The sequence below is a fragment of the Nerophis ophidion genome, linkage group LG01 (genome assembly GCF_033978795.1).
Source record: "Nerophis ophidion isolate RoL-2023_Sa linkage group LG01, RoL_Noph_v1.0, whole genome shotgun sequence".
Classification (NCBI taxonomy): Eukaryota; Metazoa; Chordata; class Actinopteri; order Syngnathiformes; family Syngnathidae; genus Nerophis; species Nerophis ophidion.
Genome location: NC_084611.1, coordinates 36,030,877 through 36,046,956, shown reverse-complemented (window position 1 = coordinate 36,046,956; position 16,080 = coordinate 36,030,877). Strand labels below are relative to the sequence as shown.

Below are 16,080 nucleotides of genomic sequence, written 5' to 3'. Positions count from 1 at the left end.
TTGCTATTTTCTTATATCCATATATTTTCTTATGAAGAGAAATTACCTCCTCTCTTGACTTCTTTGACCACTCCCTGGACTTCACCATGTTGCAAATACACCATTGACCATCTACAAGAAGCTGAGCGTCAGTCTTTTTCAATCAGTTTAATTGTTGCTCGTTAGGGTTTAATCACATTTATAGGTGTTTTCAACATCTGATTGAAAAGACCTTATTCCAATTCTGTTCTTAAGAGTTATGATCTTCAAGGGGTTGAATAATTTTGTCAATGAGATATTAAGAAAAAATTCCTTTTTTGGTATTTTGTAAAATACAGTGTTACAATTTAAGTTGCATTTGTCTATTTGACACATCTTTATTTGATATGACTATAAACAAAATACGGAATAAATGTCCAACTTGCTAAAACACCAAAATTGTGTGGGGGTTGAATAATTTGATCACAACTGTACACACATAACACTCATCTACTCATTGTTGAGTTAAGGGTTGAATTGTCCATCTTTGTTCTATTCTCTGTCACTATTTTCTAACCATGCTGAACATGCTGTATCTTCCTCCTTCTACCACTTCGTCTCCTTGTTGTGTGCGCAGTTGTGCACTGCACTCTCTAAAAGCCGTATATGTTATTGTCACATATGCATGTACAGTAGATGGCAGTATTGTCCTGTTTAAGAGTGTCACAACATTGCTGTTTACGGCAGACGAAGTGCTTTATGGTAGACGAAAACGTCACTGCTGTTGTGTGTTGTTACCGCGCTGGGAGGACGTTAATGAAACTGTCTAACAATAAACCCACATAAGAAACCAAGAACTCGCCCTCGATCATTCTACAGTTTTAACGTCATTGGGCCAGCACGCTGTTTATATTGTGGGAAATGGGACGTGAAAACAGGCTGTCGACACGTCACTCAGGCCCACATGGATATGGAGGGGGCGTGGCCTCCAGCTCCGCCTGAATTTCGGGAGATTTTTGGTAGAAAATTTGTCCCGGGAGGGTTGGGAAGTATGTAGATGTAGAATCGTGTAGATGTTGCTATCACCTTTTTCCCCTCCCTCGGGAGTGATTTTTTGTTTGTTTTTGCTCTGTGCTACGTTTCCAGTGTGTGTAATATAGAGTTTATAGCTATTTGTTTATTCAGTCTATCTGAAGAGAGTTCTCCAACTGTTGAATAAAAGCCTGCGTCAATCGTTTCCCGTCTGCAACTGAATCTTCATTTTTGCCAAGGCCTAACACTACCGCTTGTTACTTGTGTGTGTGTCATAAGGGGTTAAAAAGAACAAAAATTGTGAAGGTGCGCAACCAGCATCATTCAGGAGGGGGGGCAGACACAGAAAAAGGGAGGGAGTGGATTGAATGATTGATACTTTTATTAATTGATTAGTAGATCAAACTGTCATTGCTCAAAACATAATATTGAATCAAAATCATTATGATTTATTGACCTATCCAAGGTTCTGATTACGTCACATCAAATATTCCACTTTGAAAAATATTTTGGAAGATTTTGCATATTTTGTGTGCTTGCCCTAAAAAAAAAGTTGTTTGACGAAAAAGGGCGGAAAACAAACAAACAAAACAACAACATATGTATATATATATATACATACATACATACATATATATGTCTTGATTGGATTATCCAGAGAATAGTGCTCGATACCGTGGTAGAGCGCAATATGTATGTGTGGGGAGAGTGGCCGTGCGCAACCCGAGGGTCCCCGGTTCAATCCCTGCCTAGTACAAACATCGTCACGTCTGTTGTGTAATGAGCAAGACACTTCACCCTTGCTCCTGACGGCATGCTGATATGATTTCGCTGCGCTTGTTAAGAGATGACAGGGCTGGGTGATAAAAACAGTTTCTCTTTCAAGCATAGGTTGCATCTTTTATTACCACTGTTGTAAGGTGTGCTGGATGCAAGAATTTGCCATGTTATTGAATAGGCAACATTATTGTCTTTAAGGTTCCAAATGTGCTTGCTGAGTTCTGTAGAATTCCGCAAGGTCTGGTTTCTAAAGGAGGCCTTGTGATTATTCCATCTGGTTTTAAACTCTCCTGCAATTAATCCTACGTACGTGTCGGATGTGTTAATGTCCTTGCGTGTTACCTTTGCTTGGGAAACGACTGATGTTTGTAAGCACCCCCCGTTGAGAGGTCAGTCAGGTTTCCTGCGGCAGTTGCATTCCTTAATAGTTTCGGAGTCGAACACAACATTAATATTTGGTAAAGTAGCCTTTGTTTGCAATTACAGAGGTCAAACGTTTCCTGTAGTTCTTCACAAGGTTTGCACAGACTGCAGGAGGGATTTTGGCCCACTACTCCACACAGATCTTCTCGAGATCAGTCAGGTTTCTGGGCTGTCGCTGAGTAACACAGACTTTCAGCTCCCTCCAAAGATTTTCAATTGGATTTTGGTCTGGAGACTGGTGAGGCTACTCCGGAACCTTGATATGGTTCTTACGAAGCCCCTTCTTGGTTTTCCTGGCTGTGTGCTTTGGGTCATTGTCATGTTGGAAGATCCAGCCACGACTCTTCTTCAATGACCTGACTGAAAATCTCACAATACATGGCTGCAGTCATCCTCTCCTTAATACAGTACAGTCGTCCTGTCCCATAAGCAGAAAAACACCCCCAAAGCATGATACTACCATCCCCATGCTTCACAGTAGGTGTGGTGTTCTTGGGATGGTACGCATCATTCTTCTTCCTCCAAACACGCATAGTGGAATTATGACCAAAAAAGTCAATTTTGGTCTCATCTGTCCACAAATTTTCTCCCATGACTCCTCTGGATCATCCAAATGGTCATTGGCAAACTTAAGACGGGCCTTAACTTGTGCTGGGTTAAGCAGGGGATCCTTCCGTGCCATGCATGATTTCAAACTATGACGTCTTAGTGCATTACCAACAATGACCATGGAGCGTTCCCAGCTCTTTTCAGGTCATTGACCAAGTCCTGCCATGTAGTCCTGGGCTGATTACTCACCTTTCTTAGCATCATTGAGACCCCACCAGGTGATATCTTGCATGGGGCTCCGCTCCGATTGAGATTGACAGTCATGTTTAGCTTCTTCCATTTTCTAATAATTTCTTCAACAGTGGACCTTTTTTACCAAGCTGCTTGGCAATTTCTCCAGAGCCCTTTTCATCCTTGTGGAGTTGTACAATGTTGTCTCTGGACAGCTTTTTGCTCTTAGCCATGCTGAATGTTTGGGTCGTACTGATTGTATGGGGTGGGCAGGCGTCTTTATGCAGCTAACGACCTCACACAGGTCCATCTGATTCAGGATAATACAGTGGAGTGGAGCAGGACTTTTAAAGGCAGACTAACAGGTCTTTGAGGCTCAGAATTCTAGCTGATAGACAGGTGTTAAAACAGTTATTTTCAGCTTTATCACACGAATAAATTGTTTAAAAAATCATAGATTGTGATTTCTGGATTTTTCTTTTTAGGTTATCCAGGGTATCTGCAGGTTTCAGCAAGTCAAATTTAAGACTTTTTAAGACCTTTTTAATGCCACCTTGAATTAAATTTAAGACCGAAAAAAATAATAAACAATCTATAGATATAAGCGATGGTTGGGGATCCCACTGTACTACAACCTCAATGACAATCAGTCAAGTTTACTTTTTGTATGTTTATCAATAAACAAACTGATAAGCACCACTCTGCCAAACAGCTTATCAAAAATCTTGAGAGATCCAAAAACTTTGACATCGAAAACAAACAAACCAACACCAACGCCAGTAAAAACATAATAACCGAGGTGAGGGTAAACATAAATAACATATCATTAACACATACCGAGACCCGTTGACTTGGTCGAAGAGCAGGTTTTGGATGTGAGGTGCTAATCCGTGTCTCGTAATATATGCTGTTTTATCCTTTCCGCAGGAAAATGTATTAGCAACCTGAGAATCAGGAAACATCACACGAAAAAGATCGCCAATCCCGTCATTTGAGTTGTAGGATTGACTTTTCACCACAGTGTGCAAGATCCATAACACCTCGGATTTTAATGTTGCTGTCCCGTTGAAGATTAGTGTTAGGTCAGTGCTGCTTGCGGCAGTTGTTGCTAGCTGGGGGGGCGTTGGCGCTGGACCCTCGCAGAACTGAGAGATGCCCGGTGTTTGTTTTTGGCTCTCTGCCGCGGTTTTATGCGTACCGCACTGCATGTGCGATTCGACCGCTCTAATTCCCATGGTGCCAAGTTTGAATTCCCTCTTACAAAGTATGCACCTGGCCTCCTCGGGATAAGCAACAGGCTTAAGACAGCTTTTAAACCGGCTGTCCTCCAGCCAACGCTTGCAAAACTTGCATTTCCCCATGCTGACTGAAAGGCGAGGAAGAAAGGAAGGAGTCTGCGCGCGACCCGACTACGCGCGGGACTGACACCGAAATCACTAACTCAAAGACGTGCTGTAACTTTTACTCAAAGACGTGCCCCGAAAAAAAAAACTGGCCCGACAATTTAAGACCATTGAGTACTGAATTTAAGACCATCTTAGAAATTTCTAATAAATGTAATACTTTTTAAGACCTTAATTTTAGATACATGAATTTAAGACTTTTTAAGGATCCGCGGATACCCTGTTATCTCTCATACAGTGAAATTTCAGAGACCCCTCCATGATTTGTAAGTCAGAGAACTTGCAAAATAGGGTGTTCAACTACTTATTTTATATTAGTACAGGCCAAAGGTTTGGACACACTTTCTCATTTCAATTAGTTTTCTTTATTTTCATTACTATTTACATTGTAGATTGTCCAGGAAGGCATCAAAACAATGACACCTGTGAAGTGAAAGTCCTTTTAGGTGACTACCTCTTGAAGATCATCGAGAGAATGCCAAGAGTGTGCAAAGCAGCAATCAGAGCAAAGGGTGGCTTTTTCGAAGGAACTGGAATATAAAACATGTTTTTAGTTATTTCACCTTTTTTTTTTAAGTACATAACTCCACATGTGCTCATTCATAGTTTTGATGCCTTCACTGACAATCTATAATAGTCATGAAAATAAAGAAAACCCATTGAATATGTCCAAACCTTTGGTCTGTAATGTATACATATGTATTTTTATACATACATACACAAATATATATATACACATATACAGTGGGGCAAAAAAGTATTTAGTCAGCCACCGATTGTGCAAGTTCTCCCACTTAAAATGATGACAGAGGTCTGTAATTTTCATCATAGGTACACTTCAACTGTGAAAGACAGAATGTGAAAAAAAAATCCAGGAATTCACATTGTAGGAATTTTAAATCATTTATTTGTAAATTATGGTGGAAAATAAGTATTTGGTCACTTCGAAAAAAGAAGATCTCTGGCTCTCAAAGACCTGTAACTTCTTCTTTAAGAAGCTCTTCTGTCCTCCACTCGTTACCTGTATTAATGGCACCTGTTTGAACTCGTTATCTGTATAAAAGACACCAGTCCACAGCCTCAAACAGTCAGACTCCAAACTCCACTATGGCCAAGACCAAAGAGCTGTCGAAGGACACCAGGAAAATAATTGTAGACCTGCACCAAACTGGGAAGAGTTCATCTACAATAGGCAAGCAGCTTAGTGTGAAAAAAATCAACAGTGGGAGCATATATCAGAAAATGGAAGACATACAAGACCACTGATAATCTCCCTAGATCTGGGGCTCCACGCAAGATCTCATCCCATGGGGTCACAATGATCATGAGAACGGTGAGCAAAAATCCCAGAACCACAAGGAGGACCTGGTGAATGACCTGCAGAGAGCTGGGACCATAGTAACAAAGGTTACCATCAGTGACACACTACGACGACAGGGAATCAAATCCTGCAGTGCCAGACGTGTCCCCCTGCTTAAGCCAGTGCATGTACAGGCCCGTCTGAAGTTTGCCAGAGAGGACATAGATATCTAATATAAATATCTAATATAAATCCATGGCGTGAAGACGTGTTAGCCTCCAGCTCCTGCTACACTATTCCTTTGACATGCACCCGACCTGAATTTCACGAGCATCTACTGCTGGTAACGTCTTTCTACCACTGCAACTCACAAACAACACGCTTCCTGACTGACAATGCCTCCCAAATCCGTAAAATCACAAGAAAAGGCAGATGCCGATGCTACACCTGTTAGCAAATCCGAGCTGATTGCTATTTTATCGGACCACAGATCAACCCTGCTAAATGAGCTCAAAACATCCTTTTGCGAGGTGAATGAGAAGCTGGACGGACTTCAAGAGACGGTCAGCAATCATAACCACAGACTGACCTCTTTGGAGGAAAATGCCGAATCCGTACATCAGCGGTTGGAGCAAGTAGAGGCTGTTTGTGACATGCTGCAGGCTGACAACATGAAGCTAAAAGCTAAACTAACCGACCTGGAGGGAAGGAACAGGCGGAGTAATGCCCGGCTCGTTGGCTTACCTGAAGGGATAGAAGGCCCGCAACCAACAAAGTTTTTTTCCCATTTGCTGAAGGAAGTACTTGGCGAGGAAGTATTCGCCTCTCCACCTGAGCTGGACCGCGCTCATCGTAGCCTGGCTCCCAAGCCGGGACACGGGGACAAGCCGCGACCTATTCTGCTTTCCTTTCACCGCTTCCAGAACAAAGACCTGTTGATTCGGGAGGCTAGAAAGAGAGGAACGCTGCACTTCCACGGGCATGCTTTTCGGGTGTACGAGGACTACTCTCCTGAGGTAGTCAATCAGCGGAGGGCCTACCGGACTGTGATGGCGTCTTTGTACCAGATGGGACTCAAACCCTCGCTACTCTACCCGGCCAAGCTCCGCATCACAAAGACGGACGGCATCCGCGTTTGGCTCGGATCAGTAGCCGAAGCTGACAGCTACATCCAGGCGTATAAAGACTCTCCATAACGATCCCATCAACAAACTGTGTTTGTGAGTCACAGTGAGTTTAAGACCTGAACTGTATGATCATATTATGTGTGTGTCTTTCTATGCACATGTTTCACTGGAGGTGGATACAAATGTGTCATTTGTACAAAGAAAAATAAACTAGAATAAAATGGAATGTGAATTGAAAAATATCTTTACCAATATTGGTAATAAGGAAATTGAACGTAGAAGCACTGATAATATTTATAGTAGTGAATTGTGTAATAATTATAATTATACCCAACTAGACTTTTATGACAATATCATTTATAACTGTAATTTAAATGAGTTTGGCAGTGATATAGATCCCGATTGCAATCTTTACAATAATATTACCAGAAACTGTGAGTACTACACAGATGAACAATTTAAATGTGTGAATACGGACAAATCATTTACTGTAATACACTTCAATAGCCGAAGCTTGTTTAAAAATCTTGACAATATTACTGAATATTTGAGCCAGTTCAAAAAATTTAGTGTTGTTGCATTCTCAGAGACTTGGCTCGACGATAACAAGTGCTGTGAAATGAGATTGGATGGTTATGAATTATTCACCACAAACAGAGTTGAAAAAAGGGGAGGAGGAGTTGCACTTTTTGTAAATAAAGATTTAAAATGTTGGAAGATTGAAAGCAAATCTACTGCTATTGCTGGAGTATTTGAATGTATAACTGTAGAAATCGAAGTAGAAAAATCAAAACAAATAAACGTCAGTTGTGTCTATAGAACACCTGGATCATGTTTGGATACATTCAATGAAAAACTTGATTATATATTTAGTAAGTCAAATAAAATCCATATTGTGTGCGGTGATTTTAATATTAATCTTATGAATCCCATGGACAGTACCAAAACAACAGATTTTATAACAGGATTGTACAGTAATAATTTCTTTCCCCTTATAACAAAACCAACCCGAATAACCGTAGACTTTGCCACACTGATCGATAACATTTTCACCAATCAACCGGAGAATCAAATAACAGCAGGATTACTATTTAATGATATAAGCGATCATCTACCTGTATTCAGCATTTTCCACGATTTCTTTGATAGGAGAAAAGATAAAAAAGCTGTCCAATATAGATTTATTAGACATCAAACACACGAAACTATGGCAGCATTCAAGTCTGAGTTATGTGCCCAAGACTGGAGGGAGGTTTATACCTCCACAGACCCGGATGAGGCATATGAAACTTTTCTCAATATTTTCATAAAACTGTACGATAAGCACTGTCCAATTAAAAAACATGTCATTAAAGACAGCACCGTTAAAGACAAACCGTGGATCACAAGAGGAATACTGAAGTCTTGCAAAAAGAAAAATTATCTTTACAGAAGACATTTAAAGTACAGAACCAAAGAAACTGAACACAAATATAAAACGTACAAAAATAAGTTAACACAAATAATAAAGCACTGCAAGCGAACATATTACTGTAACCTATTAGAACAACATAAAAATAGCATCCAGGGTATGTGGAAAGTTTTAAATGGTATCATTAAAAAAAAAAACATGACACATAAGGAACATCCTAGCTATTTTATAGAAAATAATCTAACTATAAATGACCCTAAAGGGATAACTGATGCTTTTAACAATTTTTTTGTAAATGTTGGACCTAATCTAGCAAATGAAATTGTACAGCCTGAAAATAGTGCAAAATTTAATGAACAAACCATTCAAAACAATTTAGAATCGTTTTTTATTTCCCCCGTTAATGAAAGTGAAATCAAAACAATTGTAAATTCTCAGGAAAACAAGAAGTCAACAGACTGCTGTGACTTGGACTTTTCTCTGATCAAGGAAGTTGTTGATTTTATAGCTGTTCCCTTCACTTATATTTGCAATATTTCTTTTATAAAAGGTGTCTTCCCAAAGAAAATGAAAACGGCAAAAGTCATTCCCATCTTCAAAAGTGGAGATAAGCATCAGTTCACAAACTATAGGCCTATTTCTTTACTCTCACAATTTTCAAAAGTCCTTGAAAAATTATTTGTGTCAAGACTCGACAGTTTTATTGATAAGCATCACTTGCTAAGTGAACACCAATACGGTTTTCGATCTAACAGGTCCACTTCCATGGCAGTGATGGAACTAGTTGAGGAGGTAACCACTGCAATTGATAAGAGGGAGTTTGCTGTTGGTGTTTTTATTGATCTGAGCAAGGCCTTTGACACCATTGATCACACATTACTTTTAAACAAAATGCATAGGTATGGTGTCAGAGGTCTTGCTCATGATTGGTTGAAAAGTTATCTTGGTGGGAGAGAGCAGTATGTGCATATGAACAATGTAGATTCAGACAAAAAGATCATAACACATGGAGTACCCCAAGGTTCTGTACTGGGGCCAAAATTGTTTTTACTGTATATTAATGATATTTCCAAAATACTTAAAAAACTCAACTGTATTCTTTTTGCTGATGATACAAGTCTGTACTGTTCTGGGCAAGACCTTGACCAACTCCTAGAGACTGTAGAGATTGAACTCCACATACTAAAGCAATGGTTTGATGCCAATAAATTATCAATCAACCTAAATAAAACTAAATATATAATTTTTGGAAATAGGAAAAATAACATACAGCGCCATATAAGAATTGATGATATGGAGATAGAAAGGGTGTATTCAATAAAATTTTTGGGAATATATATAGATGATAAATTAAATTGGAAACTGTACATAAATATACTTAAGACAAAGATGGCAAAAAATATTGCTATGTTACATAAAATTAAAAACTCTGTGAATCAAAAGGCTCTTATCATGTTATATAATTCTTTCATACTCCCATATCTTAACTATTGTGTTGAAATCTGGGGAAACAATTACAAATCAAACATCAACTCTATATTTTTACTTCAAAAGAAAGCGATTAGAATTGTAACTTATGCGAATTATCATGACCATACCAATGCTCTGTTCATTAAATTAAAAACATTAAAACTGCACGATCTTGTTGACCTCAATACTACTATTGTGGCTTTTAAAGCTCATAACCACATGCTGCCTGGATGCTTACAAGTGAGATTTAAACCCAGAGAGAATCCCTATGACCTCAGAGGTTCAGCTTTCTTTCAGAAAGCAAAAATAAGAACAAGCTTAAAAAGTAGATGTGTTTCTGTTAGAGGAGTTCAACTGTGGAACAGCTTGGATGATTCCTTAAAATGTTCCAGTTCCATTCACACATTTAAAAAACACTTTAAGACCAATGTCTTGAAAAAATATATCACTCTTGAATTAACATTGTAGTTAATACTACGATTAATGTTAATTAAAAATTAAACATGAGATATAAATAATAATAGAAGTACAATTGTTTGTGTATATTGTATATATAATTAGTGCAAAGGTCTATATGTACACAGGGATATTTCACATGCCTGTACTGTGTATAAAATTGAACTACGTTCATGTTGTTTATGATCCATTCCATCCATTTTCTACCGCTTATTCCCTTTTGGGGTCGCGGGGGGCGCTGGCGCCTATTTATGATGTTGTTTATAATGTTGTTTAAAATGTGTATTCATAATATGTTGTGCAAAGGACTTTTTATAACTTTCGGAAGTTTATTTTGTACTTGAATTTGTTTATAGGGTTAGGCGCAATAAGTGTTTAACTTCAGCCTAAACCCTTTCGGTCTGTAACATTTTTCATTTTCAATCTATGAATGTACAACTTTTTATTTTCAATCTATGAATGTACAACTGTTTTTTTTGCTTTGTTGACCATTGACCGAAGAACAATAAACTTGAAGTGAAGTGTAGATGATACAGCAGAGGATTGGGAGAATGTCATGTGGTCAGATGAAACCAAAATAGAACTTTTTGGTATAAACTTAACTCGTCGTGTTTGGAGGAAGAAGAATACTGAGTTGCATCCCAAGAACACCATACCTACTGTGAAGCATGGGGGTGGAAACATCCTGCTTTGGGGCTGTTTTTCTGCTAAGGGGACAGGACGATTTATCCACGTTAAGGAAAGAATGAATGGGGCCATGTATCGTGAGATTTTGAGCCAAAACCTCTTTCCATCAGTGAGAGCTTTGAATGGTTGACCAAATACTTATTTTCCATCATAATTTACAAATAAATTATTTAAACTTCCTACAATGTGAATTCCTGGATTTTTTTTCACATTCTGTCTCTCACAGTTGAAGTGTACCTTTGATAAAAATTACAGACTTCTGTCATCATTTTAAGTGGGAGAACTTGCACAATCGGTGGCTGACTAAATACTTTTTTGCCCCACAGTGTGTGTGTGTGTATATATATATATATATATATATATATATATATATATATATATATATATATATACACACACACACACACACACACACACATACATATACATATATATATATATATATATACATACATACATACATACATACATACATATATATACATACACACACACACACACACACACACACACACACACACACTGTACATAACATTTTAAAAATTGTTTAAACACATCGTGGATGGGTTAAATGTTTATTTTTTATTTTTTTATGCATTACACACACACCTTGCAAACATTGCAAACACTTCCTTCCAGGCTTATCGTCTTTCGTTTTTGCTCATCCTTTCCCTCAGTTTGTGCACGGTCGCCTCGTCGTCCTCCACAGCCTTCGAGCACAGACGCTGTACTTGGACATGCAGGTTCTCCAGGGAACTCTGCCGTACAACAAGACCATTAGAAAAAAACCCTTCACTGCAATGTTATTTACAAAATACATATTGGCAACACTAAATTGGCCCTAGTGTGTGAATGTTATCTGTGTTGGCACTGTGACAAGATGGTGACTTGTCCAGGGTGTAAACTGCCTACAGCCCAAATGCAGCTGAGATAGGCTACAGCACACCCGGGACCCCGAAAGGGACATGAGGTAGAAAATGGATGGATGGATATTATTAGAGAGGAAAATCACTCTTTACCTCTGTGACGGATAACTCCTCAGCTGCTAATGTAAATACAGCAGTCAGGTTGTTGGCGACGCTCCGCCTCTCTTCATTGGTCTCCTGCTGCACAATGTGGTACCTGAAAGATGAACGACACGCTTGCTTCTGTAGTGACTGCAGGACCGATACAAGAGCTGCATCAAATTATTGGCCTTCAAAATTATAAAAATGTGCCTTTATGATTGTAGACGTGCTTAATGAAGTGTCCTATGAGCTACTGACTGCTGCTGAGTCGCCTTCAGCTGCTGCACGGCCTCATCGTAGCCGTAGTTGACCTTCTTCTCCAGGAGTTGGCGATGGTTCTCGGCCGCCTCCATCTCGGCTGCCCAGTCCTGCTCCTCTCGGACAAGGTCCTGCACACAGACGAATGCATTTAGAATGTGGAATATTTTTAGCCTTTGGATTGATTTAATCCGATTGACTTGTATGCATGAGGCTGCCACGTTAGTTTCTAAATGCAGTGATATGAGTGAAATGTGTGGTTCTCAATTTTTTTAAGCAGTGAAATTAGGGTTGGGCAATATATTGATATACCCGATATACCACAGGTTTGTCTGTGTGCGATATTGAAAATGACTATATTGTGATATTCGAGTATACGTTCTCACGCAGTTGCTTTTTGCTGCGTGCATTACACTACATGCGTACATCACTCTTGTCTCTCCTTCTCAGAGACGTAAAACAAGCGCACCTTCTTACACACCTCAGATACGTATACACCCTCGCGGAGCAGAGTGGTAGTGGCATGGGTAACATTAGTTGTGGTGGGAGTGGTAACGCGAGAGAAAAAAGATGTGAATCTGGTAAAAAATGAAGGAAGAATTAATTTCCAATAAAAACAGCATGGGGTCCATCGTCTGGCGGTGGTTTGGCTTCAAACGGGAATATGTCGAACAGACAAAAAGTAGTATTACTGCTAATATGTAGCATCATTCGAAAAGTCACCCGCCAGAGAATGAAGAGTGCTTGAAACTCTGCATGTCAACATCTCCGTTCGGTGCTACACCAACAAAATGCCGAGGCAACCGATCCCAGATCAACACCTGAAAAAAGTAGCCAACAACAGAGGGAGATAACGTCCACAGTGACCTACCACATAGCAAAGGACATACACTATTTGATTTTCTATAACGCAGCTAATATTTGAGTTATTGAAATATCTTGTGTGACATTATGCACAAAAGTGCATTCTATTTGTTTTCAACTATTGCAGCGGCGTTCTGTACAAAAAGTGCACTTTAATTTACAGGGACGGGAATGAAGATTTACGAAATCAGCTGAAAATGTTTTAATCCTAAAACAGCGCTTTGCGGAAGGCCGCACCCGAGTGCACTGTGTGGACTCGCCTGCTAAGTGGGTTTGGGGGCAAGCCCCTCCAGAACAATTTTGAAATCCATGCGAGCTTAGGATGCATTTCCTGCTATTTTGGGTCAAAATCTAACAATATTCTCCTGACCAAAATTTCACAATTATTAGCAAATATTTTCATAAAAATGTATCATGTGATGAAATGTATGTATACAAATTTACACATATATCAAATTATTGCACACTTTTGGATTATAGACAAAAATAGGCCTACAAATGTGTAATAAAGTGATCTATGGTTGTCTGTTGCCATCTCCTGGTCAATGTTGGCCATAGCGTACTGGGGTTATTTTTTGGTTGGCCAACGTTTTACGTGTGGTTGTGCACCTGGCAAGTGAGTGTGTCTGTTCTTAAGCCACAGTAAATAGAGACGTAACTTCATCACCTCGCCTGTTTTTTGACTCAATATATTACAAAATGGTTTAACCAGAATTCAAATTATTAAAATTTTGAAATACATAAGATTGTGTATTGTACCTCTGAATGGACTCGTCTGTCGCAGATTGGTGTGAGAGGAGCCGAGTCGGAGGTGGGGGGCTTTGATAGTTGATGCGAGGCTGCATTTGTGACGATGTTTGACTTCAGTTTGAAGGCAGATCCCAGTAAAAAATTACTTCTCCGTAAACTCACTTTACTTAGATGCCTTATCGATTTCGCGTGGTCAAGGAGTGCCACCTTTCCCCGAGATCCATAGTTCACAATGTCCTTGCAATGTAAACACTGAGCACGTCCCGGTTCATCGCACTTTGCAATGAAATCGCTGATCAATTTGTCTACTTCTACGATATTGGTGTTAATCTTCACCTTCAGTTTGATAGATATATTGAGCCATGCCCAGTTCCACTTGTTTCTCAAGCCGTTATCGATATCTTTCGCTAATGAAGCATTCCTATCTTGAATTAGCTTAACCATGTCTGAAACTGTTGTCAATAAAGAAACGTGTTAATTGAGAGCTACTGTGTTTTCTTTCCAGATTAGTCACCGATAAACACAACCAATATAAACACAATACGAGTTCAGAAACGGTCACAATGATTGAGGATCAGGGACTAGATATTGTCGGCAAACGACGCGCGCAGACGTCTATAACGGGCAATGTCATTGTTTGATGTCGTCAGCTGATAGTAGAGCTAGCCAATCTGGTGCCTTCACACATTGGCATTATGTTATATAAATGACCCTGGCGGCGCCAAAATCGTCGGAATCCCGCGGATCCGCAGAAAATTCCCATCCCTGAATTTAGTGTTGTTTTGATATGTCATCTTAGTGACATCATGCACAAAAGTGCACTAATAGCTTGTTTTAAAATGTCTGACAATCTTGCACTTTCTGTTTTGAAATGACATGAATGTTTATGCCACTGCTTAACTGTTTAATAAATACAGTTTTGGTCAATTGACTTAGTTGTGATTTCCCTCTGCGTGAAAGTTGAAAATCAGCATATACTAATGCAGTATGAACAAGAATGTTTTAATTTAGACACATAGAATCATCAAACTGCTGTGATTATATGCATCAAGTGTTCATTCAAGGCTAAGGCAAAATATCGAGATATATATCGTGTATCGTGATTTGGCCTAAAAATATCGAGATATTGTCGCCCAGCCCTAAGTGAAATAGGTATAGATACAAAGTCGCATGTATAAGATCACAGCAGTGTCCCATCATTCTACAGCTGGTACTATAACGAAGCCGTATTTCAAGTCATTAAGAACTTTACTCTACCAAACATAAAATATTAATAGATACTCTTTAAAATCGTCCTTAAAAAAACAAACAACAATTGGAGTCCAAAGTGAGGCCCAGGGGCAACTTAAGGCCCACAGCTTGTTTGTTACTGGCCCACGGCTTATTGCAAAAATAAAATAGGTTATGGTTGAGATCTATTATTTCAAATTACTTTACTTATATATCTTATAACGGGGGATCTTCCATTTTTACTGGCCGAGGACCCCTAAACTGATAGAAAAATAGCGCTGAGATAATCTAAAATAATCCATCACAGTTGTCAGCAGTAAAGTATATATGGAATTATTTTTGGTCCAGAACATATTTGGCTTCATGTGTTTCTTGCCACCTTATGTTGCATATTTTTTAATGAGATTTCCAGTTCATTTCATCATCTACTACACCCAAAATATGAACCTGGATCTGAGCTGAGGATGTCGTTGTAGCTTGTGCAGCCCTTCGAGACACTTGTGATTAAGGGCTATATAAGTAAACATTGATTGATTTTACCCTGTGAATGGGTATGAAATGAGTTTTAAACTGTATTTATTACGGTCTAAAAAAAGTATTAAAATTTGATTAGCAGAGAGACTGACTACAAAATAAGTAATAAAAGTATGTATGATTTGTGTCAAAATCGTAATGGATTGATATTGGTATCGGCAAATACTCAAAGCTGCAATATCAGCACCGAATGGAATATTAATGTATATTTTGTGAAATGTAACTTAACGAAGATGGTGAAAACGTCATTGGTGTTACGCCGTGATTGATGTAGGGTATATTCAAGTGTTGGTACGGTACCTCCTGGCCAGAAACCCAGCGTTCATCCAGCTTGCGGATCTGCTCTTTAAGCTGTTTCAGGTCATTGTTCTTGTCCAGGATGTCCGAGTTCAACTAAAAAGGGATCATGATGAGAAATAAAGGAGGGCGGCTTTGGAAATGGTCCTTGCAGACTCAGTCACCAAGATTTTGATATTACGCAAGAGTGAGAGGTTGGCTGTGTGATAGTGTTTGATCACCTGCTCACAAGCTTCCTCCAGGCTGAGATTTGTGTTGGCCAGTCGACTGTTCTCCTCCTCCACGTCGTGGACATATTTTTTCAAGAGATTCT

At 39.2% G+C, this 16,080-nt stretch overlaps 1 protein-coding gene across 2 annotated transcripts in view; it reads right to left on the bottom strand.

Moving 5' to 3' along the window:
• Positions 1-4,888: 4,888 nt before the first annotated feature.
• Positions 4,889-16,080, bottom strand: part of ndc80 (NDC80 kinetochore complex component) — a 25,544-nt gene continuing 14,352 nt past the window's right edge. Inside the window, exons 13-18 of one of the 2 annotated variants that reach the window (XM_061901836.1) lie at positions 15,989-16,078; positions 15,771-15,863; positions 12,093-12,223; positions 11,847-11,949; positions 11,437-11,585; positions 4,889-4,906 (exon numbers count right to left, since the gene is read on the bottom strand). In XM_061901836.1, the coding sequence (XP_061757820.1) occupies positions 11,469-11,585; positions 11,847-11,949; positions 12,093-12,223; positions 15,771-15,863; positions 15,989-16,078 (534 nt within the window). In that variant the 3' untranslated portion in view covers positions 4,889-4,906; positions 11,437-11,468. Of the gene's footprint in view, positions 4,907-11,388; positions 11,586-11,846; positions 11,950-12,092; positions 12,224-15,770; positions 15,864-15,988; positions 16,079-16,080 lie in introns of those variants that run through there. The other variant, XM_061901827.1, reaches the window with a different exon arrangement.